The sequence below is a fragment of the Dreissena polymorpha genome, chromosome 2, assembly GCF_020536995.1.
Source record: "Dreissena polymorpha isolate Duluth1 chromosome 2, UMN_Dpol_1.0, whole genome shotgun sequence".
Lineage (NCBI taxonomy): Eukaryota > Metazoa > Mollusca > Bivalvia > Myida > Dreissenidae > Dreissena > Dreissena polymorpha.
The window spans coordinates 29,316,730-29,340,449 of record NC_068356.1 but is presented as its reverse complement, the minus strand read 5'-3'; the positions used below and the strand labels follow the sequence as shown (position 1 = coordinate 29,340,449).

Here is a 23,720-nt window from a genome sequence, read left to right as displayed (position 1 = left end):
TCTGGCGGCCATGCTCTTCAATCAACTGGTATCATTTTCGTACTAGTCCAAGATATCATTGGGATGAATCTATTGACCAAGTTTCATAAAGATTGGACAATAAATGTGGCCTCTAGAGTGTTAACAAGATTTTACTATAGCCATAAATAGCCATATAAGGACAAATGCCCCGCCCCTTGGCAGCCATGTTTTTCAAGCAAAGGTTACCATTTTTAAACTCATCCAAGATATCAGTGGGACAAATCTTCTGACCAAGTTTTATGAAGATCGAAAAATAAATGTGGACTCTAGAGTGTTAACAAGATTTTACTATAGCCATATAAGGAAAATTGCCCTGCCCCCTGGTGGCCATGTTTTTCAACCAACCGGCATCATTTTCAAACTCGTCCAAGATATTATTGGGATAACTCTTCTGACCAAGTTTCATGAAGATTGGACAATAAATGTGGCCTCTAGAGTGTTAACAAGATTTTACTATAGCCATATAAGGAAAAATGCCCCCAGGCAGCCATGTTTTTCAAGCAAAGGTTACGATTTTCAAACTCATTCAAGATATTGGGACAAATCTTCTGACCAAGATTCATGAAGATCGGAAAATAATTGTGGCCTCTAGAGTGTTAACAAGGTTTTACTATAGCCATATAAGGAAAACTGCCCCGCCACCTGGCGGCCATGTTTTTCAACCAACCAGCATCATTTTCGAACTCGTCCAAGATATTATTGGAATAAATCTTCTGACTTAGTTTTATGAAGATCAAACAATAAATGTGGCCTCTAGAGTGTTCACAAGATTTTACTATAGCCATATAAGGAAAAATGCCCTGCCCCTTGGCAGCCATGTTTTTCAAGCAAACGTAACCATTTTCGAAGTCATCAAAGATATCATTGAGACCAATCTTCTGACCAGTTTCATGAAGATCGGAAAATAAATGTAGCCTCTAGAGTGTTAACAAGGTTTTAATATAGCCATATACGGAAAAATGCCCCGCCCCCTTGCGGCCATGTTTTTCAACCAACCGGCATCATTTTCGAACTCGTCCAAGGTATTATTGGAATGAATCTTCAGACCAAGTTTTATGAAGATCAAACAATATATGTGGCCTCTAAAGTGTTCACAAGATTTTACTATAGCCATATATAGCAATATAAGGAAAAATGCCCCACCCCTTGGCAGCTATGTTTTTCGTGCAAATGTAACCATTTTCGAACTCATCCAAGATATCATTGAGACCAATTTTCTGACCAAAGTTCATGAAGATCGGACAATAAATGTGGCCTCTGGAGTGTTCACAAGGCAAATGTTGATGGCGCACGACGCACGACAGACAAAAGGCGATCACAAAAGCTCACCATGAGCACGTTGTGCTCAGGTGAGCTAAAAAAAAAATATATTTTTTTTTTTTTGGAAATTGGGATTTTTTTTTATAATTTTGGTTTGGGATCAGGTCTGTTTGCATTAGGAATGCCTCCGTTTTCCGGAGGCGCAGACAGCGTTGAAAAACCCCTGATCTGCGATTAAAAACCTGTCAAAAACTTCGATTTTGAATATCAAACAAATTGAATACTGATCAATAAACATTGATGTGAAAATGTCACATCAATTTAATTTAGTTTTTGACTGATGTTCAGAAAATAGTTTGTGCATATTGCATCAATCTAAATTTGGAATTAAGAAAAGTGCTGAATGTGCACATATCCTCTTGCATGATTTACACATGTTGGAATTGGAATACCCCTGTCAAATAGAGGCATACTGCAGATCTCACTTATGGAGTCTTGCATTCAGTGTGCATGTGTATCTATTTCCGGAAAATAGAGACTGCTTGTGTTCATGAAATTCTCAAAATTGTCAATACTGGCCAACGATTTAGAGTTTTTGCAAGTAATATGCTGGCTTATGTACTGGTGAAATGAATGATTGATGTCCCGGCGGGACAGACCCACTTTTTTGCTCAAATGTCCCAGCAAATTTTATTGAATGTCCCGTTTTGGACTTTTAACTATTCTGGCATGATTTAAATATGGGAAGGGTATTGTCTCACTTATACCGAAATAATCATTCTTAGAATTGTTTAAATTAAATTTTAAGAAAGCAGTCATATCCAAACTTGTCAAATTTTTACAGGACAGTAGGTCCTGTAGACTTGAAAAATAATCAGGACCTCCTCTTTTTTTACAGGACCCACTGTCTACAGAATATAATAGTAAAATAACCCTGTTTCATTGCTGGTATCAATGTCATGGCGGTGCAATTGACGATGATCATAAGTATAAATTACAATTGTTATTACAAGCACACAAGTTTATATTTGTATCATTTAATAAAAAGACTTATGATGATCTCGTTAAGCAAATAGACCGTCATAGATTTGGACTAGCATTCCTTTGATAATTACGCAAACTTGGGGAAAGACTATCAAAATTTACAAGACAGACAGGCCTGCGAGGAGCATACATTTAAATGCCAATTGAGTTGTAAATTCTACACCCGTCAATTAAGTGTATACCCATGAGGGCATAGAGAGCAAAGTAGATTAAACAAGGGACAAAATTGTCACAAAACCAGGTTTTCATTGTGAAAAAAAATTCTGATAAAGGGAGAAAACTCAAACTGAACTTTTGAAATGAACAAACAAAATTAACCCCCTTTGTAAGTTTGTCTTTAAAAAAATCTATTTTTAGTCGTGGCGACCTTGACATTGGAGATATTGACGTGATTCTTTCGTACGACACACCGTCCCATGATGGTGAACAAATGTGCCAAATGATTTTAAAATCTCACAATGAATGACATAGTTATGGCCAGGACAAGCTCATTTATGGCCATTTTTGACCTTTGAACTCAAAGTGTGACCTTGACCTTGGAGATATCGACGTAATTTTTTAGCGCGACACACCGTCCAATGATGGTGAACAAATGTGCCAAATGATTTTAAAATCTGACAATGAACGACATAGTTATGGCCCGGACAAGCTTGTTCCACCCGCCTGCCAGCCCGCCCGCATTCGCCAATCTAATAACCAGTTTTTTCCTTCGGAAAACCTGGTTAAAAATGACATGTTTAAGAATGGTTAATTCAAGAAAGGGCAAAAAAAGCGACATGTGTGAAACGAAACGTAAAACAGTGCTCTCATTGCGTCAGCAGAAAGAGCGTTGGTACGGAAAAGCATGTGTATAAAGACACGATCGATATTTTTACAACGCGGAAAACATTCAGAGCCATAAACAAACATCAATAAACAGATGAATTCGTTCTTATTTTTTTGCCGGACAATCGGTCCTGTAAATTAGACCAACAGGCCGGACATTACAAAATTTTACAGGACATGTCCGTCAGTCAGGCCATGTTTGGTGAAGACTGAGAAAGTAACTTTACGTCTTTAGTAAGTTCCTAGTCTTATTTATAAGACGCGCAAAGAATTCAGAGATAATTATTATATGGGCTAAATTCTTTGGCTCCAAATATTACCCATATAAAAAGTAGCTTAATATTTGAGAGCGTCAACAATTTGGACTTCTACTTCTACTTGTTACTCCCGAACAATCAATCCTGACTATGATTGGGAGGCGCTGTCAAGAAAACTGTGTTAAGAATAAACAAGGGCTGTTTGTAAAACATGCATGCCCCCCATATGGGCTGTGCGTTGTAGTGGAAGCCATTGTGTGAATACGATTTTTGTCACTGTGACCTTGACCTTTGACCTAGTGACCTGAAAATCAATAGGGGTCATCTGCGGGTCACGATCAATGTACCTATGAAGTTTCATGTTCCTAGGCAAAAGCGTTCTTGAGTTATCATCCGAAAATCATTTTACTATTTCGGGTCACCGTGACCTTGACCTTTGACCTTGTGACCTCAAAAACAATAGGGGTCATCTGCAAGTCGTGATCAATCTACCTATGAAGTTTCATGATCCTAGGCGTATGCGTTCTTGAGTTATCATCCAAAAACAATTTTACTATTTCGGGTCACCGTGACCTTGACCTTTGACCTAGTGACCTCAAAATTAATAGGGGTCATCTGCGAGTCATGATCAATCTACCCATGAAGTTTCATGATCCTAGGTGTATGCGTTCTTGAGTTATCATCCGGAAACCATTTTACTATTTCAGGTCACCGTGACCTTGACCTATGACCTAGTGACCTCAAAATCAATAGGGGTCATCTGCAAGTCATGATCAATCTACCCATGAAGTTTCATGATCCTAGGCGTATGCGTTCTTGAGTTATTATTCAAAAACCATTTTACTATTTCTGGTCGTTCCTAGGCAAAAGCGTTCTTGAGTTATCATCCGAAAATCATTTTACTATTTCGGGTCACCGTGACCTTGACCTTTGACCTTGTGACCTCAAAATCAATAGGGGTCATCTGCAAGTCATGTTCAATCTACCTATGAAGTTTCATGATCCTAGGCGTATGCGTTCTTGAGTTATCATCCAAAAACAATTTTACTATTTCGGGTCACCGTGACCTTGACCTTTGACCTAGTGACCTCAAAATTAATAGGGGTCATCTGCGAGTCTTGATCAATCTACCCATGAAGTTTCATGATCCTAGGTGTATGCTTTCTTGAGTTATCATCCGGAAACCATTTTACTATTTCGGGTCACCGTGACCTTGACCTATGACCTAGTGACCTCAACATCAATAAGGGTCATCTGCAAGTCATGATCAATCTACCCATGAAGTTTCATGATCCTAGGCGTATGCGTTCTTGAGTTATTATTCAAAAACCATTTTACTATTTCTGGTCACCGTGACCTTGACCTAGTGACCTCAAAATCAATAGGGGTCATCTGCGAGTCATGATCAATGTACCTATGAAGTTTCATGATCCTAGGCCCAAGCGTTCTTGAGTTATCGTCTGACAACCACCTGGTGGACGGACCGACAGACCGACATGAGCAAAGCAATATACCCCCTCTTCTTCGAAGGGGGGCATAAATATTAGTGCAGATTAACAGTTAAAAGTTCAAAGATAAAAGTGTGCAAGATTAAAAACATAGTAGGGTGGCTAAACTGTAACTGTCACCAGCCTATCTTTGAAGATATCTAGGCTGGGACTGGACTTGACCTGGTATGGGAGACTATTCCAAAGTCTTAGGGTTCTCGGGAAAAAGGAGTTTAGGTGGTACTGTGTACGGGAATGGGGGATCAGGAAGTTCAAGTTTCGGGTAGGGGTGAGGTGGTCATGGTCAACGTAAACAAGGTGGTACTGAATTTTATAGAGAAGGATGAGGGAGGTTTGGAGTCTGCCGCTTTCTAGGGTGGGCCAACCAAGCTCATTAAGCATATGAGTAACGCTACTCTGGAAGCTATAGTTGCTACAAACATATCTAGCCGCAGCTCTTTGGACACTTTCGATGTTGTAAGTTAGACTTTTCTGCCAAGGATGCCAAATTACAGAGCAGTATTCTAGTTGGGGTCTAACATATGTGAAGTAGGCTGTGGTTTTAATTTTCTTATTTTGAGTTTTGATGTTTCTCTGAATAAATCTTAGGGAATTTTTAGCCTTGGAGGTTGTGTTGTTTATGTGATGTGTCCAGTTTAGGTCTTTTGAGATGTTTACTCCAAGGTACTTCGCAGTATCGGCGGATTTTAGGATTTTATCATGTAAGGTGTAATTGAAGATAGTGGGGTTCTTTTTGCGTGTGATCCTAAGTACCTCACACTTATCTGGGTTGAACTCCATAGCCCAGTCCCGCTCCCAGCCTTCAAGTCTCAGTAAGTCCTCTTGTAGTCGGTTTGCGTCTGTCTGTCCCTTAATTAATAGGTAAACTATTGTGTCATCCGCAAATAACCTTGTTTTACTTTTGACGGTTTCTTGCAGATCATTAATGTATACCAGAAACAGGCAGGGTCCGACAACAGAACCCTGGGGGACACCGGATAACATCGGCAAATTGTCGGAGATTTGACCTTCAACCGCAACCCTTTGGCTACGGTTGCTCAGGAATGACCTAATCCATGAGGAGACATTGCAGTCAACCCCCATGTTATTTAAGTGTGTATTAACTTGTGATGGTCGACTTTGTCGAAGGCCTTTGAAAAATCCATCACAATGACGTCAGTCTGTTGTCAACTGTCGAGGCTGTCAAGGACTTCTTGGGAAAAACTCAGCAGCTGAGTTTCACAACTATGTTTAGACCGGGAACCATGTTGGAAGGGACTGAGGATATCATGATTATCAAAGAAAGTCATCATATTTGAGACAATGATATGCTCCATAAGTTTGGAAGAGATGCAAGTGAGGGATATTGGTCTGTAGTTGCTGGCGTCAGATTTATGACCCTTTTTGTATACTGGAGCTATGGTTGCGTTCTTCCAATCATCGGGCACAATACCTGTTTCTAACGATAACCTGAATATGTGAGTGAGGATGGGGGCTATTTCACTGTGGAGTTCTTTGAGGGCCCTTGGTGAAATTTGATCTGGACCTTGAGCTTTATTGGGGTTTAGGCCTGCCAGGAGTTTGTCAACGCCGTCAACCGTTATTTTAATAGGGGGCATTCTGTGAGAGGGTGGGTTCAGTACACTTTTGCACATTTGCTTTAGGCTCAATGGTTGTGGTCGGGAGAAGACAGACTCAAACTGTTTGTTGAGAATGTTTGCCTTGTCCTTTGCATTTGTAAAAGTTTGACCTTCAGACTTAAGGGGTGCTACTCCACAGTTTTCAGATTTGTTATGCTTTACAAAGCTGTAAAAAAATTTGTTTTGACCTGGTTGGGAATCTCCTGAGAAGATAACAGACTCTAAGTACGACCAGTATGAGTTACGTATTTTTCGTTGGATGATCGCCTTGAGGGTCTTAAAGTGGGGATTTGACTGAGGGGGCTCATTTTTCTTTTTGAGTCTAGCATACATTTTGTCCCGTTTACGTATTTGTCTAAGTATGTCCATGGTAACCCAAGGGAGATTTTGTCTATGTTTGGTCATTTTCGTTGGTATGTACAAGTCACAGAGTCTATGAAATTCAGTCTTAAAGTCAGTCCAAGCTGAGTTTGGGTCTGTGTGTTTACCTTCTCTGAACTTAGAATGAAAATCATTTCACTCCGATTTGATTTTTGACCAGTTGGCTTTTTTGTAGCATGGAATTTTTCTTTGGGGTTGGACGGGGCGACCTCTTTTTATGTTAAATTCATGGAAGATGATATCATGATCGGAGTTTCCTAAGCTTGGGAGGGATTTGACATTATGAACCAGTGATAGTACATTTGTGAGGAGTAGGTCTAAGATATTATTATTTCTTGTGGGAATTTTTACCATTTGCTCAAGGTTGAGGCTGACAATATTTTCAAGGAAATCTTCATATAGGGGTTTGAATTTGCAGGAGTTCTTAATAGCTTCTGAAGACCAGTCTATGTTGGGCATGTTGAAATCACCTGCAAGGCATATGATGCTGTTTTTAGGGATTTTTTGCAGAGATAACCATAATTGTGAGAGGGCATTTGGGTCATTTTCATGAGGCTTGTAGAATGAGCCGACATAGATATTTCGGGAACCGGGTATACTTAACTTGGCCCAACAGACATTACAGTCTGTTTTGAGATCTGGCTGCTCCTGACCCAATAGGGACCTTGTGACAGCTATCAGGACTCCACCCCCTTGACTATGTGTCCTATCATCCCGATAGACTGCATAACCTAAACAGTCTGGGAAAATCTCAGCAGTATGGATGTCAGGTTTGAGCCAGGTTTCACTACAACAGATAACATCTGGTTTCACCTGATCGATCATCTGATGTAGTTCCGGGACTTTATTTTTGATTGCCCTACAATTTATGTTCAGGACAGTAATACGTTGATTTTTACTGATCAGGGCTTTTTTAGGTTTGGCACTGGCTCTTGGTTTGAGGTTGGGTGGAATAACTTTTGATTTTGGGGTAGATGTGGCTTGCGGAGGGGGATGATGATCTAGGTTGGGGCCTGAGGTGTTAAGGGAGGACCCTACGTGTTCCAGAGAAACATCATTTGCGTGTGATCGGGCTGGCGACTCTAAGTTACAGTATATGTTTGTGTCACTGAGTGAATCTAAGGACGCACCTAGGGACAGGGAGTGGTTACAACTTCCACAGCACTGGCAATGCCAGCTAAATTTGGAATCAGATAGCCTAGCATATGTTGAGTTACCTATCCCTTGGCAGTCTGTGTGAAACCATCGATCACAACTGTCGCAACAGATGGCTAGTAAGTTCCTACTTCAATACCTATCACTCAGTCTCAGTCATAGTATCAGTATTTCATAGCCTAAACCAAAACTACTGATAATTGAAGCCGAAATAAATACATGCGTTTATTAACTTTTCCTACAACCGATAAAACAAAATAAACTATATATTTATGTGTTAATTTTCGTGCAATAAAAATGGCATGCATACCCTATTTGCACTTTAAAATTTGATTTAGAAATGTAATCATCAAGCGATTCGTCCATCTTTTTTATGAAATCGATTAAGGTTAATAAACACTAAATAAAGCCATTTACAAATCGTTTACTGTAGTAGTGTAACCGTTACCATTTCCGTTCAAACAAACAGCACGATGATTATAATGAGAAGGCAGTAGACAACATTTTAGGTTGAATTTACTAAAACTTGCGTCTTCTTTAATCTTTTGGACAACGGTCTTTGTAAATAAAGATGTATCTAAACTTAATTTACAAAGTAAGTTCATTTTTGCAGTAAATGTATTTCCATTTTTCTGGTTCTTAATGGTCTGTCACTAATGTCATAATCTTGCGTAAATGTTGCATGATAGGTTACAAAACAATATACTAAGTAAAATGTAGAAAACTGTGAATTTCAAATAAATTTTATCGTATCATTGAAGTATTTCAGGTGTTGTAACGTATGAAAATATAATAGAATTACGGTAATATGGGGTGAGCTGTAATTGTAACAATAAATTTTAACTTTTTAAGGGTATCCTCATGCTACTGCTTGTCGAGTGGTTAAGGAAACCAGTGAAAAAACTTCTGAATTAATGCAAACAATACAGACAAAAACAATTGACCTTCAAAGATTGATGTATTTCAGGTTAAATCTATGTGAAAATGGTTTATTTACAGTATGTTAACCACTCAAAGCCGTTAGTTCCATATAACACCCACAATAACATCTCGGGGATTCCTAGCAATTTTGGGAAAACCAATGAATCTGGTCAAATTGGGATTTTTTTTATGGATACAATGGCAAACTTGGGATTTGTTTATGGACTACATGGACCAAACTGGGATTTTTATTTTTATAAAGTTGCCAGTTTGTAGTTCCTTACTTCCTTCTTCCTTCCGTCACACTTTTGTTACAGTTTCTCAGTTTAGCACCTTCAATACTTTACGAATCTCTTTCATATTGTGCATGTTGGTACCTTTCATGGACCTCTACCTTTTGATGAGGTTTGAGGTCACTGGGGTCAAGGTCAAGGTCACCCAGGATAATAATAGATTTTTCCACCACAATTTTGTTACAGTTTCTCATAGCGCCTTCAATATTTTACTGTTCTCTTACATATTTTGCATGTAGGTACCTTGCATGGACATCTACCTTTTGATGAGGTTTGAGGTCACTGGGGTCAAGGTCAAGGTCACAGAGGCTAAAAATAGATTTTTCCGTCACAATTTGTTTACCACCTATAAACTTATTGTTAATCAGTACAGTATATTATTAGCTCATCTATTTTTGAAAAAAAAAAGAGCTATTGTCATCACCTTGGCGTCGGCGTCCGGTTAAGTTTTGCGTTTAGGTCCACTTTTCTCATAAAGTATCAATGCTATTGCATTCAAACTTGGTACACTTACTTACTATCATGAGAGGACTGGGCAGGCAAAGTAAGATAACTGTGGGATGCATTTTGACAGAATTATGTGCCCTTTTTATACTTAGAAAATTGAAAATTTTGGATAAGTTTTGTGTTTTAGTCCATTTTATTCCGTAACCCATTCAGCCATAGTGTCGTATATATGCGTCCAAATAATCTACAGTGGAGTTCCTAGCGTCATATATATGCGTCCAATAATCTACAGTGTGAATCCCTAGCGTCATAAATATAGGACAACTTAGATGTAGCTCTGAATGCCTAATGACTTAAAAATACGTCTGTTCAAATTGGCATTTAAAGAAACAGTTATTTATTTGCAGTAAGTTTTTCAACCTAAGAAAATTCTTGTAACAAATGCTTTCTTAATTTGGAAAATGATCTTGTTTTACCATTTCTGGTCAAAACCTGTGAAAAAAAAAGATAAAAATAAATAAATTAAGTAATGGTAACTCATGTTTTTTTTTGATAGTTATTTGTATTCTATTTTTGTATTTTATTTTATTTTACATTTTAATTAAGTTTTAATATAAGCATATTAAGATGTTCTCATATTTTATTTATTTTTCTTCATGAAATTACTTGCAATTGAAACATAACTGTGCTTATTAGCCGGATTTTTTTCGAAAAAATCTCGGCTTATAGATTGATGTTGTCGGGCGGGGCGGGGGGGCGGGCGGGCGGGGGGGGCGGGCGGGCGGGCGGCGTGCTCGAAAATGTTAAAGTTCTTATTTCATGGTATAACTTTGGTATGCTTGGACCTAGAGTCTTCAAACTTGACATGAAGGTTGGCCAGGATTAACAGATGACCACTGGTCATTTCAAGGTCATTCATTTGAAGGTCAAGGTCACTGTGACCTTCAATATAAAAAATGTTAAAGTTGTTATAACTTTGGTATGCTTGGACCTAGAGTCTTGAAACTTGACATGAAGGTTGGCCATAACTAGTTAGTAACCACTGGTCATTTCAAGGTCATTCATTTGAAGGTCAAGGTCACTGTGACCTTGAATGTAAAAATGTTAAAGTTCTTATTTCATGGTATAACTTTGGTATGCTTGGACCTAGAGTCTTCAAACTTGACATGAAGGTTGGCCAGGATTAACAGATGACCACTGGTCATTTCAAGGTCATTCATTTGAAGGTGAAGGTCACTGTGACCTTCAATATAAAAATGTTAAAGTTGTTATAACTTTGGTATGCTTGGACCTAGAGTCTTGAAACTTGACATGAAGGTTGGCCAGAACTAGTAAGTAACCACTGGACATTTCAAGGTCATTCATTTGAAGGTCAAGGTCACTGTGACCTTGAATGTAAAAATGTTAAAGTTGTTATAACTTTGGTATGCTTGGACCTAGAGTCTTGAAACTTGACATGAAGGTTGGCCAGAACTAGTAAGTAACCACTGGACATTTCAAGGTCATTCATTTGAAGGTCAAGGTCACTGTGACCTTGAATGTAAAAATGTTAAAGTTCTTATTTCATGTTATAACTTTGGTATGCTTGTACCTAGAGTCTTCAAACTTGAAATAAAGATTGGCCAGTACTAGAAGATGACCACTGGTCATTTCAATGTCATTCATTTGAAGGTCAAGGTCACTGTGACCTTAAATGTTAAAATGTTAAAATTGTTATAACTTTGGTATGCTTGGACATAGAGTCTTCAAACTTGACATGAAGGTTTGCAAGCACACTTAGATGACCACTGGTCATTTCAAGGTCATTCATTCTAAGGTCAAGGTCACTGTGACCTTGAATGTAAAAATGTTAAAGTTCTTATAACTTTGGTAGGTAAAAATGTTAAAGTTCTTATTCCATGTTATAACTTTGTTGTTCATGTATATGCATGCATTCAAAACATAACACAAGGTTTGCTCATGCCTTGAAAAGTACTTACATTTCATTTTGACCTTTGAACAATATTTCAGTAATTTAAGTATTGCATTGACAAAAACACGAAAGGTACTTTCCTGTCATTTAAATCAAAAATCCGGCTTCAATGCGGTCATCTCCGACCGCGGAACTCTTGTTGATGTTTGTTTTTATTATTAGCAATATCTTATTATTGTTTATGTCATTTAATTATTAATTTTTGTTTTATTTTTAAAATAATTTTTAAAAATTGTTTTTATTCATTATAACAGTTTCTATTTGTAAAAAGTGTATACATGGATGGATTAGTTATTTGGATATAATTCAATATTTTTTTATTTGATAAGTTATGCAAGATTTCGAAATTTTCATATATATTACTATATTCATTTTTAAATTGGAAATATAATAATAAAACATCTGTCACATAAACCGTCAACAAAGTAACAATACTTAAAAACACTATATACCATTTCACACCACTAAAAGTAACAATTATCAGATAATCTGTCAGACATTCAGAGCTGATGAGGGTCCTGATTAACGAGGGATAGATAAGGCTACTACTAATAGGGGCTGCCTAGAGATAAGGCTTTAATATGGAATGAGTTAAGTATCAAAGCTGCTTTCATACTTGCAACACTTACTAACTATAATAAGGGGACTGTACAGGCTCAGTTATGTAACTCTGACTGGCATTTTGACAGAATTATGTGCCCCTTTTTATACTTAGAAAATTGAAAATTTGGTTAAGTTTTGTGTTTAGGTCCACTTTATTCCTAAAGTATCAAAGCTATTGCTTTCATACTTGCAACACTTACTAATTATCATAAGGGGACTTTGCAGGCAATGTTATGTAACTCTGACAGACATTTTGACGAAATTATGGGCCCTTTATACTTAGAAAATTGAAAATATTGTTAAGTTTTGTGTTTTGGTCCACTTTACCCCTAAAGTATCATAGATGTTGCTTTCATACTTGAAACACTCGCAAACTATCATAAGGGGACTGTAAAGGACAAGTTGCATAACTCTGGTTGTCATTCTTACGAAATTATTGCCCTTTTTTGACTAAGTAACTTTGAATATATGGTAAAATTTAGTGTTTAGATCCACTTTACTGCTAAAGTATGAAGGCTATTGCTTTCAAACTGCAATTACTTTCATGCTATCATGAGGGTACTGTACCTGGCAAGTTGAATTTTACCTTGACCTTTGAATGACATTGACTCTCAAGGTCAAATTATTAAATTTTGCTCAAATTACCATAACTTCTTTATTATGCCCCCCTTCGAAGAAGAGGGGGTATATTGCTTTGCACATGTCTGTCGGTCGGTCTGTCGGTCCGTCCACCAGGTGGTTTCCGGATGATAACTCAAGCACTCTTGGGCCTAGGATCATGATACTTAATAGGAACATTCATCATGATTCGCAGATGACCCCTATTGATTTTGAGGTCACTAGGTCAAAGGTCAAGGTCACGACGACTCGAAATGGTAAAAAGGTTTTTGGATGATAACTCAAGAACGCATAGGCGGCCAACAGGGCAAACTCCGAACAATATAACTGAAGCAACTGGTCTGTAATCCTAAATCTATAATTATCAGTACAATGAAACATCATCATTTGAGTAAAATAAAGTGGATCAGTAAAAATATTATCAGAATATGAGATTTTTTTTGTATATTTTGTATATTAAATATTGTGTTAATGTTTAATTTTGTTGATTAATATAAATATAAGCAGGACAGGGGAGGTAATACACTATTATATCTTTCTTATATACAGGGGAAACAAATGCAATAAGTTTAAATTTCATGTTTAATAAATAGAGGATATTTGTTCATGTCAGTGTGAGATCATTTGTTTTTTTTAATCATCTAATGAATTACCACACCCCACATTATACCCCCCTCTCACATCCCCCTACCCCCCCACCCCCCCAAAAATTGTTTTTTTTAAACATTAATAAATTACCACACCCCACATTAAACCCCCCTCTCACTCCCCCTACCCCCCCTACACCCCCTACCCCCACCCCCCCCAAAACCCCTCTCACCCCCCACCCCCACCCCCCTATCCCCCCCTTTTTTTTTTTTTAAACATCTAATAAATTACCCCACCCCACATTAAACCCCCTCTCACCCCCCCTACCCCCCTCAAAAAAAATAAAAATATCAGGGGTTGAAGAAATTTTCCAGAGCCACTCGCCCTGCAGGGCGAGTAGGCCTGACAATCCACTCGCCCTTCACTTTAATCTACTCGCCCTGCATTAAAAAAAATAGATATCTATATTTATAGTTATGATCAACCAGAACCTTCTAATCCTACTTAACATAGTGACACTAAACTGCAAACAAACTATCTACATTATCTGATGGATTATATTTGCTTTCATTACGTTTTATGCACCTCTTTCCTTTTCTCAATTCTTTCCGCTTGGCGTTTTGACGACCTTTCTTATTCTTTCTGTTCCCTGTCGCCACCACCTTGCAGATATTTTAAAATAAAACCCTTTTCCATTTTAATATTTCAGACCTTACAATAAGGTAAATTTTGTCTAAGGCTTCTGATCACGAAATTCGGAATTATTCTGTTTATTAATAATTATTTGTTTCTGTTTATTTTTAATTAAATATAAGAAGTATTATAATTAACCAGTGATGTATTATTGTTTTATTGATATTTACATTAAAATTCACGGAATGACCAATATATTTAACAGTTTTATTCACTTTTAATCGATTAGCTAAGAGCACTGACAACGATAAAAAGAGCGCAGCCGATTTCGAATTATTTTTACTGTGCCCGTGACATCATTTTTCATAGTCAAAACGAAAGTGCAGTTTCTTTGTGTACTAATCATATTTTTTCGTTCGAAAAATTGTTCGCAATTTGTATAGATGTGGAAGGAGTTCTGGAACTGAATTTATATTTCTCAACTTGAAAAACAGCACTCGCCCTGTCGGTCGAGTATTTCATTAATTTTACTCGCCCGACCGTCAACTTCACTCGCATATGCGAGCGGTCGAGTGGATTCTTCAACCCCTGAATATATATTTTTTTTAAACAACTAATAAATTTCCACACCCCACATTATACCCCCCTCTCACTCCCCCTACCCCCCCGGATTTTTTGTTTAAACATCTAATAAATTACCACACCCCACATTATACCCCCCTCTCACCCCCCACCCCCCCCCCTACCCCCCCAATTTTTTTAAACATCTAATAAATTACCACACCCCACATTATACCCCCCTCTCACTCCCCCCCCCCCCCCCCCCCCCCCCCCAATTTTTTTTTTTTTAAACATCTAATAAATTACCACACCCACATTATACCCCCCTCTCACCCCCACCACCCATTTTTTTTTAAACACCTAATAAATTACCACACCCCACATTATACCCCCCTCTCACACCCCCCTACCGCCTCATTTTTTTAAACATCTAATAAATTACCACACCCCACATTAAACCCCCCCTCTCACCCCCCCCTACCCCCCTCTACCCACCCAATTTTTTTATATATTTTTTTTCCTTTTTATATTTTTGAAAGATCGTCTAATAAATTATTAAATATGAACAATTTCCCCATGATGGCTTTCGTTATACTGTCAAGCACTCGAATAGTCGAGCGCGCTGTCCTCTGACAGCTCTTGTTAGGTCACAAGGTCAAAGGTCAAGGTCACAGTGACTCGAAATAGTGAAATGGTTTCCGGATGATAACTCAAGAATGCTTAGGCCTAGGATCATGAAACTTCATAGGTACATTGATCATGACTGGCAGATGACCCCTATTGATTTTCAGGTCTCTAGGTCAAAGGTCAAGGTCACAGTGACTCGAAATAGTACAATGGTTTCCGGATGATAACTTACTTTTGGTCAAAGGTCAAGGTCACAGTGACAAAAAACGTATTCACACATTGGCTGCCACTACAACTGACAGCCCATATGGGGGCATGCATGTTTTACAAACAGCCCTTGTTTATGATTAGATTTGATTGATACTTTGACAAAACAATTCTTACCTGACATACCACAATAGACTCCACCCAAACCATCCCCCACGCACCCCCCGGCCCCCCGAATCCCCCCCTCAATTTTTTTTAGCTCACCTGATTGCTCAGGTGAGCTTTTCTGACCGGACTTTGTCTGTCGTATGTCCGTCCGTCCGTAAACATTTGCTCCTAAACACTCTAGAGGCCACATTTCTTGTCCCATCTTCATGAAACTTGTTCAAAAGCTTTGCCTGAATAAAATCTCGGCAGAGTTCGAAACTGGGTTGTGCCGGGTCGAAAACTAGGTCACTAGATCAAAAAAAGAAAAACCTTGTAAACACTGTAGAAGTCACATTTCATGCCCAATCTTCATGTAACTTTGTCAAAATGTTTGTCTTAATGATATCTTAGTTGAGTTTAAAAGTGGTTCTGATCTGTTGAAAAACATGGCCACCAGAGGGCGGGGAAGTTTTCCTTATTTGGCTATAGAGAAACCTTGTAAACACTCGAAGTCACAATGTTTGCCAAATCATCATGAAAGTTGGTCAAAACATTGGTTCAATTGATGTCTCGGACGAGTTCGAAAATGGTCGAGATCGGTGAAAAAACATGGCCGCCAGTGTGTGGCGCACTTTTTTCTCTATATGTATATAGTGGCAGTTTTCCCTATTGGGCTTTAGAGAAACCTTGTAAACACTCTAGAAGTCACAATTTTTGCCCAATCATCATGAAAATTGGTCAAAGCATTGGTTTTATTGATATTTCGACGAGTTTAAAAATGGTCGGGATTGTTGAACACAGTAGAAGTCACATTTTTGACCCAATTTTCATGAAATTTGCTCAGAACATTTGTTTCCTTGATACAAGAGTTGAGTTCAAAAATGGTTCCGGTCAGTTGAATAACATGGCGGCTGGGAGGGAGGCAGTTTTCTCATTATGCCCCCCTCCCCCCCCTCTTTCGAAGAAGAGGTGGTATATTGTTTTGTCGGTCCGTCCGTCCACCAGATGGTTTCCAGATGATAACTCAAGAGCGCTTATGCCAAGGATCATGAAACTTCATAGGTACATGTACATTGCTCATGACTCGCAGATGACTCCTATAGATTTTTAGGTCACTAGGTCAAAGGTCAAGGTCACGATGACCCGAAATAGTAAAATGGTTTCCGGATGATAACTCAAGAACACTTATGCCTAGTATCATGAAACTTCATAGATACATTGATCATGACTCGCAGATGACCCCTATTGATATTCAGGTCACTAGGTCAAAGGTCAAGGTCACGGTGACCCAAAGCAGTAAAATGGTTTCCAGATGATAACTCAAGAACGCTTATGCCTAGGATCATGAAACTTCATAGCTACATTGATCATGACTCGCAGATAGCCCCTATTGATTTTCAGGTCACTAGGTCAAAGGTCAAGGTCACGATGACCCGAAATAGTAAAATGGTTTCCGGATGATAACTCAAGAACGCTTAGGCCTAGGATCATGAAACTTCATAGGTACATTGATCATAACTCGTAGATGACCCCTATTGTTTTTCAGGTCACTAGGTCAAAGGTCAAGGTCACGATGACCCAAAATATTAAAATGGTTTCCGGATGATAACTCAAGAACGCTTAGGCCTAGGATCATGAAACTTCATACTAGGTACATTGATCCTGACTCAAAGATGACCCCTATTTATTTTCAGGTCACTAGGTCAAAGGTCAAGGTCACGATGACCCAAAATAGTAAAATGGTTTCCAGATGATAACTCAAGAACGCTTAGGCCTAGGATCATGAAACTTCATAGGTACATTGATCATGACTTGTAGATGACCCCTATTGATTTTTAGGTCACTAGGTCAAAGGTCAAGGTCACGATGACCCGAAATAGTAAAATGGTTTCCAGATGATAACTCAAAAGAGCGCTTATGCCTAGGATCATGAAACTTCATAGGTACATTGATCATGACTCGAAGATGACCCCTATCGATTTTCAGGTCACTATGTCAAAGGTCAAGGTCAGGGTGACCTGAAATAGTAAAATGGTTTCTGGATGATAACTCAAGAATGCTTATGCCTAGGATCATGAAACTTCATAGGTACCATGATCATGACTCGCAGATGACCCCTATTGATTATCAGGTCACTAGGTCAAAGGTCAAGGTCACAGTGCCAAATAACGTATTCACACAATGGCTGTCAAGGTCACGGTGACTCAACTTAGAAAAATGGTTTCTGGATGATAACTCAAGAATGCTTATGCCTAGGATCATGAAACTTCATAGGTATATTTACTCGCAGATGAAATAATGATGAAACTTGACCAGGATGTTTGTCTGGACAATATCTAGGTCAAGTTTGACATTTGGTAAAGATTGAATGAACCGACTCCTCTCAGGTGAGCGAACTAGGGCCATCTTGGCCCTCTTGTTTAAAGATCATCTAATAAATGACCACCACACCCTCACACTATATCCCCCCCCCAACCCCCCCCCCCAAATTTTTTTTTTATATTATTTTTTAAACATTGTTAAAAAACACAAATATTTATTTTTATTATTTTATTTTTAAAATACCGTTTAACCATCCCACCCAAGAATTTCCCCCCCCCCCCCAAAAATTTTTTTTTTTTTGCATTTTTGGAAGATAATGTTATAAATGACCACACCCCCACACTATACACCCCTCTCCACTCCACCTCTCCTTCCTTTGTGATTGAAATTGAGATAGTTCCCTTCACCTTTAAAAAGAAAAATACATGTAGATGAGCAGTCTGCACCCGCAAGGAGGTGCTCTTGTTTTATCATACTACCGCATTGATATCTGCCTGATATAATGGCAAGCCTCGCCGTTATATTATTCTAAGCCTTGCCTGATATATTACAAAAAGATCAGACAGTAACCTGTTATTCATTATACCTAAAAATCAAGAAAATCATGGCTCAGACAAAAACTAAATTGGACTTGTAGTACTAGCGTGTTTTGAATTAAATGTTTCAAAACAAATCATTGGCATGTTTTAGGTTAACCAAGAATCATGAATTCTCCCCAGTCATCAAGCAGGAATGGCAATGCGCTTGCCAGCATAGAGGGTATTCCATCTGTGGTTGCCACCCAGATACTCGGCTATTTGACTTGGGATGAAAAGCTTACCACAGCCCAGGTCCTGTCAACATGGAAGCCACACATGCACACACCCAGGGCATGGCCAGTGGTCAAATACAACAGAGAGTCAGAAGAAAATGTGTACTTTGTGAAAGAAAAGAGAACTAAGTTTCTAATATGTTTAAAAATATATGGCAAATTTATGAGAAACATTGAAATCTCATTTGGGTATATCATATCAAGATCTGGTCAACAAATACTTCATGCCATTGCGGACAATTGTAGTATGCTGAGGTACTTCAGGCTTGGTCTTGGTGGCTGTCAAGAATTCTCAGCACTTTCAGAGTTGGCACTTAAGAGGAATGATGTAGCAGCCATTATCTCCATTCTAAGGTTATGCAAGGACCTTGATAAAGTTGGTCTTATATCGCCATACATTTGCTGGTCAGATAGTGGAACCAATTTACTCACAGAGCTTTGTGAAACAAGATTATCCACCAAAATAACTGAACTAAGACTCATGTCTTTATCCTTGACTGATCATGATGACTATCTCACTTTGCTCCAAGACTTTTCAAGGCTACAGATGCTCACAGTGAGAAGAGAGAAAATCAACAACACTATCCTGCTGCAGCTTGTAGCAAATGGTCTACAAGAAATTTGTCTCTATCAAGACGAAGAGCTTGCTTTGGTTGATGCCAGACAGCTTCGTGAGGACGTTTGGAGCCAAGTTTTGAAGATCAATCCAAACTTTAAGGTCGATCTTGTACTGCAGTATATTCTAGTAATTAAAGATTCATTTGTGACTAACATGCCATTACGATCCCTTGTTCTTGATGATTTAGTGAACATTGTGACAAAAGGAGTGATGGATCATCTGGTTTCCTGCTATAAACTTACCTTAGAGAGATTTACATACACAAATTTGTATCTGGAGAACTTTGAAAGTGGTGATAGTCGTATGCCAGCTGCTCTAATTACCTTGGCAACCCTATGTCAGAAACTGCACACAATACGGTACGGCTTCCCTCTCTCCAGCACCACCATTCTGATATTGGTCAAGACCAGGAGATTAAAAGAACTGTTGATTCCGTCTGTTGAAGTGTCTTACGAGTTTGACTGGCCCATTCAGGAGCAGTGGGAGGAGGAGTTTGTAAGATGGCTGGAGGCAAACCATCGCAGTGAGGACCTGCTAGAGGCTGCCGTCTCCCAGGTGCTTGGGAGACCATGGAAACTGCAATACGAGAATGGCCTCCTTGAGAGAAGTGTTAGCGTCAACATGTAACTTATAAAATATGTTGTCCAAATTGTTTGCAAGAATATTTTAATGTGGTCTATATAATCTGATGATATAATTTTGCTCAATGCAAATTATAAATAAACTTGTAATACCTAACCAATTTTATGGGCATTATTATGAGAACATTGAGAAGAACTTGTGATTAGAATGCTTTTTATTCTGGCTGCTAGTACAGAAATACATGTAGTATTGTACTTGTTATTTTTATTCATAATCAAATTAATGATTCTTTAAATAATATTTGTATGTGCTTTATCAAACTGGAATAGCATTGAAATTGTATTCTGATGTTTATGTTGTAAGTCTATTAATATGCTGACTATTGACTTTTTCATCTGCTTTTATGCATTAGTATTCACATGATATATACAGATTGACACTACCTCTTTACCACTGTTCCTTATCCTGTTGTTTTTTATGCTAGAAACTGTCAACCCATTGTGGATCATCTGATAAATTATAACAGTAGACATTTGTTTAAGCCCACATGGAGGGGATACTTGGGGATTCATCCTCATAGGTTTGTGCAGCAAATTTCTTCCACATTTTTCGAGCAATGAATATTTAAACATTCATGGTCATGAAAATACTCCAGCATGCCGCTCTGTCAGAGGGCAAAGGCAGTGTTGAGAACTGGTTTTCCAAAAATGCAAGTTTTGCACCTATATGTTTTGCCTTGATATATCTCATTTTGTAACCTAGATATCCCATGAACAACATTTCAACAAGAACGCTTACTATGGCAGTTACTGTGAAATAATGAAAGCAGGAGTTACTGTTCTTTTACACTTCTACTCCTGTCATTGATATATATCTATACATCAAGTTGATACATCTTGTAGTTTGCAACATATTTCCCATTCAAAAATAACATCCCCTTAATGAGACTTGCCCACCTATTTAGTTTTTAGTTGATACGTCTTACATTTTAAAAGATGTGCTCTATACATAATTTTAATTTAGAAATTGGCAAAGGGCAATGCAAAATAACTCTAAAATGTGGAATCAAGGGTTTAAGTTCTTGTGCGCTGCAAATTATTAGAATGAGATCTAGCAACCAATTTAATTTAAAAATCATATCTTTTAGAGTTTTTAATATATTCTCAGTACAAAATTTAATTAACATAAACCAAGGGAAGTAACTCTGAATGTAGATGAGCTGGAGTTACGGGTTTTGTACACTGCATATTTCCTCAATCAATTAATTCATATATAAAATTAAGTTTCTAGTTATAACCTCTTCTAGTTTTCGAGTTATGCACTGGATAATATTAGAAATATGTATTTATTCTTAAAATATATCGTTAACCTGGATGTGCAGATATGCAAGACAAAATTTTATATCACCAGTTATCCAGCCATTCCTGTTTCATAAACAAATACATGTAGGTGACAATATGTCACGGGGTTTAATTCATGTTTAACTAGTTGTCTTGATTTGTTGTGGATGCACTTTAGTTAAATAAATAACCACTGCTTGTATCAATGGAACTTGACTTTTTAACTTATGAGTTTAAATTAATTAGGTAGATTTGGTGCTATTATTTAAACTGCTTATGTTCTTTGATTATTTATTTAATGTTTATTTGTGAAACTCAAATACATGCAAATGACACTGAATAATTCGTTTTGCTTGTATTTTGTAGCTACTGTAATGGAAACAAACATTTATACTATTTTTCTTTAATGACAATGTAAGTATAACAATGTTCAGAATGTAGGTTAGTTCACGCGCAATACAACTTGTATTTAATTCAGGTACACACACTTGTCAACATCAGGTGATCAGTTTTCACCGGGATTCATGAGAGACTCAACATTCTCATCCCGTCCCTGCTTAAGGCCTGTAATCAGGGAATACGTTGGTGCGTTATAATGTATAACATATTAGAATAAAAGATAAAGCTATGATGTCTGTAACACGTAGGTCAGCCTTTTTGTATGAAAATGACACCTTAAAGTTCAGGGTTCGATGCTAGAAAGCAAATTTCGATTTCATCATTCTATGTGTGTTCTATAACCACGAAAACATTAAAGTAATTTAAAAATGCTGCTATGAATATTCAGAGCGCTACCACGCTATTGGCATGTTGCAGGCTGGTCAGTTGTAAGGAAATGCACGTCTTCCACATGCAAAGAGATGTAACCTATCTTCCTTTCCCACTGTTAAAGAATGGAGTCAAATGATCACATGTTACATTTTAAATCAAAGTCTCCAATGATATAACTGTATTATTCCACAGAAATCTCATCAAATTAATTAGTAATGTTTCTACCGGTTTTATTTGATATAAAATTAAGTTACTTGTAATTACATTAATCTTTATCAAGATAATCTAGGTTTACGGCACGAAATATTAAACTGAAGCCATTTGTTTTTATTTTCCAAAGTCAACCTACACTAAACTATTTACAGAAATGTTAATTTGAAAAACAAAATAATGTACAGTAATTTTAACTCGCGGTATTCCCACCAAAATGTGGTGAAAGAAAGATTGGAAATGCTCCATGTATACCGCGACAGAAACACACCAGCGATCATGATGTGGGCTATTACCACTATCATCAAGGTATGGATCCGTGGATGCACTTGCTCCCTCTGCTAACAAGGGAGGTCCTTTGACCATGAGCGAAGGGTGACATTACCCTGACAAAACACCTAGTCTTGAAGACGGAGGCATCGGGCTGCACAGCAAACTAAACAAACCATGGCGCCTTGCAAAACCACCAAACATAAAGACAACGAGAATGGTGCTCCCTGTTAAGTTCCACTAGGTATGTGCATAGATGGGTCCATCCCAGGTACTGGTGGTCCTTTTAAGAAGTCCAGGCAATGACGGGTTAGGCGATTTTCTAGCTGAAAATCCAACATACCCAGAAGGAAAGAGAAACCAAGTATGAACATAATGCACTTAAATGCAGTACTACGAAACATAAGACATAGAGAATTTTCTTCATGTTCACAGCATCAACATCATATATTGCATGCACGAATCTCACTTGTAAAAAGGGAACCTCTTCAAGATCAAGGTTTGCCAGGTGTTTAGAAGCATTGTCAATGAAAAAAGCGAAACAACGACTAAACTAAATAGAGGAGAGAAAGTACATCCATACCTAGATCATCGCCAAGGAAAGCAAACTAAAACAGATCAAATGCTTCTACCCAACAACAAGATGCTATCACTAGATATTATCTACGTCCCAGGCAGCTGCTTTCGCTTCGCTAGAGACTTGAAAAGCCAGCCCGGGCGTGAGGAAATGACAAGATCGGAGAAGAAATAGAAGCGTGGCAAGACGGAAATCACCTGATACTCGTCAATGATCTCACTGACCAGCCTACATCCTATTCTCGCCGCTGGCAGTCTACCACCACCCAGACATGGCTTGATGTAAAAAAGATGGGCATAGAAATATCGGCATACCTGTTGGACCGCAGTTAGGAGGAAGCGACCATACACGCATTCTACTTACACATTGTGGCAGCAGTATCTCAATCTTCCCCTAGAATTCAAAGCCGAATGGGATAACATACCCTATTACAGAAGAAATTAACATTAACAACAAACGCGAGACTTCAAAACACGAATCATCAAGGCTGCAAAAGATACAATGCCTAGAGGTTTAGGAAGAAATGCTCTC

The 23,720-nt window shown here is 38.1% G+C and overlaps 2 protein-coding genes across 5 annotated transcripts in view; one reads left to right on the top strand and one right to left on the bottom strand.

The window, feature by feature from the left end:
• LOC127866400 (polymerase delta-interacting protein 3-like) overlaps positions 1-8,535 on the bottom strand; it is a 30,527-nt gene extending 21,992 nt beyond the window's left edge. For 2 of the 3 annotated variants that reach the window (XM_052406897.1, XM_052406899.1), the window contains exon 1: positions 8,381-8,535. In XM_052406897.1, coding sequence (XP_052262857.1) covers positions 8,381-8,436 — 56 coding nt within the window. In that variant the 5' untranslated portion in view covers positions 8,437-8,535. The other variant, XM_052406898.1, reaches the window with a different exon arrangement.
• On the top strand, positions 8,503-21,698 carry LOC127866412 (uncharacterized). 2 transcript variants are annotated; one of them, XM_052406916.1, is made up of 2 exons: positions 8,503-8,665; positions 18,700-21,698. In XM_052406916.1, the coding sequence occupies exon 2, from the start codon at positions 18,714-18,716 to the stop codon at positions 20,064-20,066; it is 1,353 nt and encodes a 450-aa protein (XP_052262876.1). In that variant the 5' UTR covers positions 8,503-8,665; positions 18,700-18,713; the 3' UTR covers positions 20,067-21,698. The 2 variants fall into 2 exon arrangements, with proteins under 2 accessions (XP_052262876.1, XP_052262877.1); XM_052406917.1 differs by having other exon boundaries at positions 8,519-8,579.
• The last annotated feature ends 2,022 nt before the right edge of the window (positions 21,699-23,720 follow it).

Coding starts and splice junctions, on each gene's coding strand:
- LOC127866412 (XM_052406916.1), top strand. CDS start 18,714: ATGAATTCTCCCCAGTCATCAAGCAGGAATGGCAATGCGCTTGCCAGC.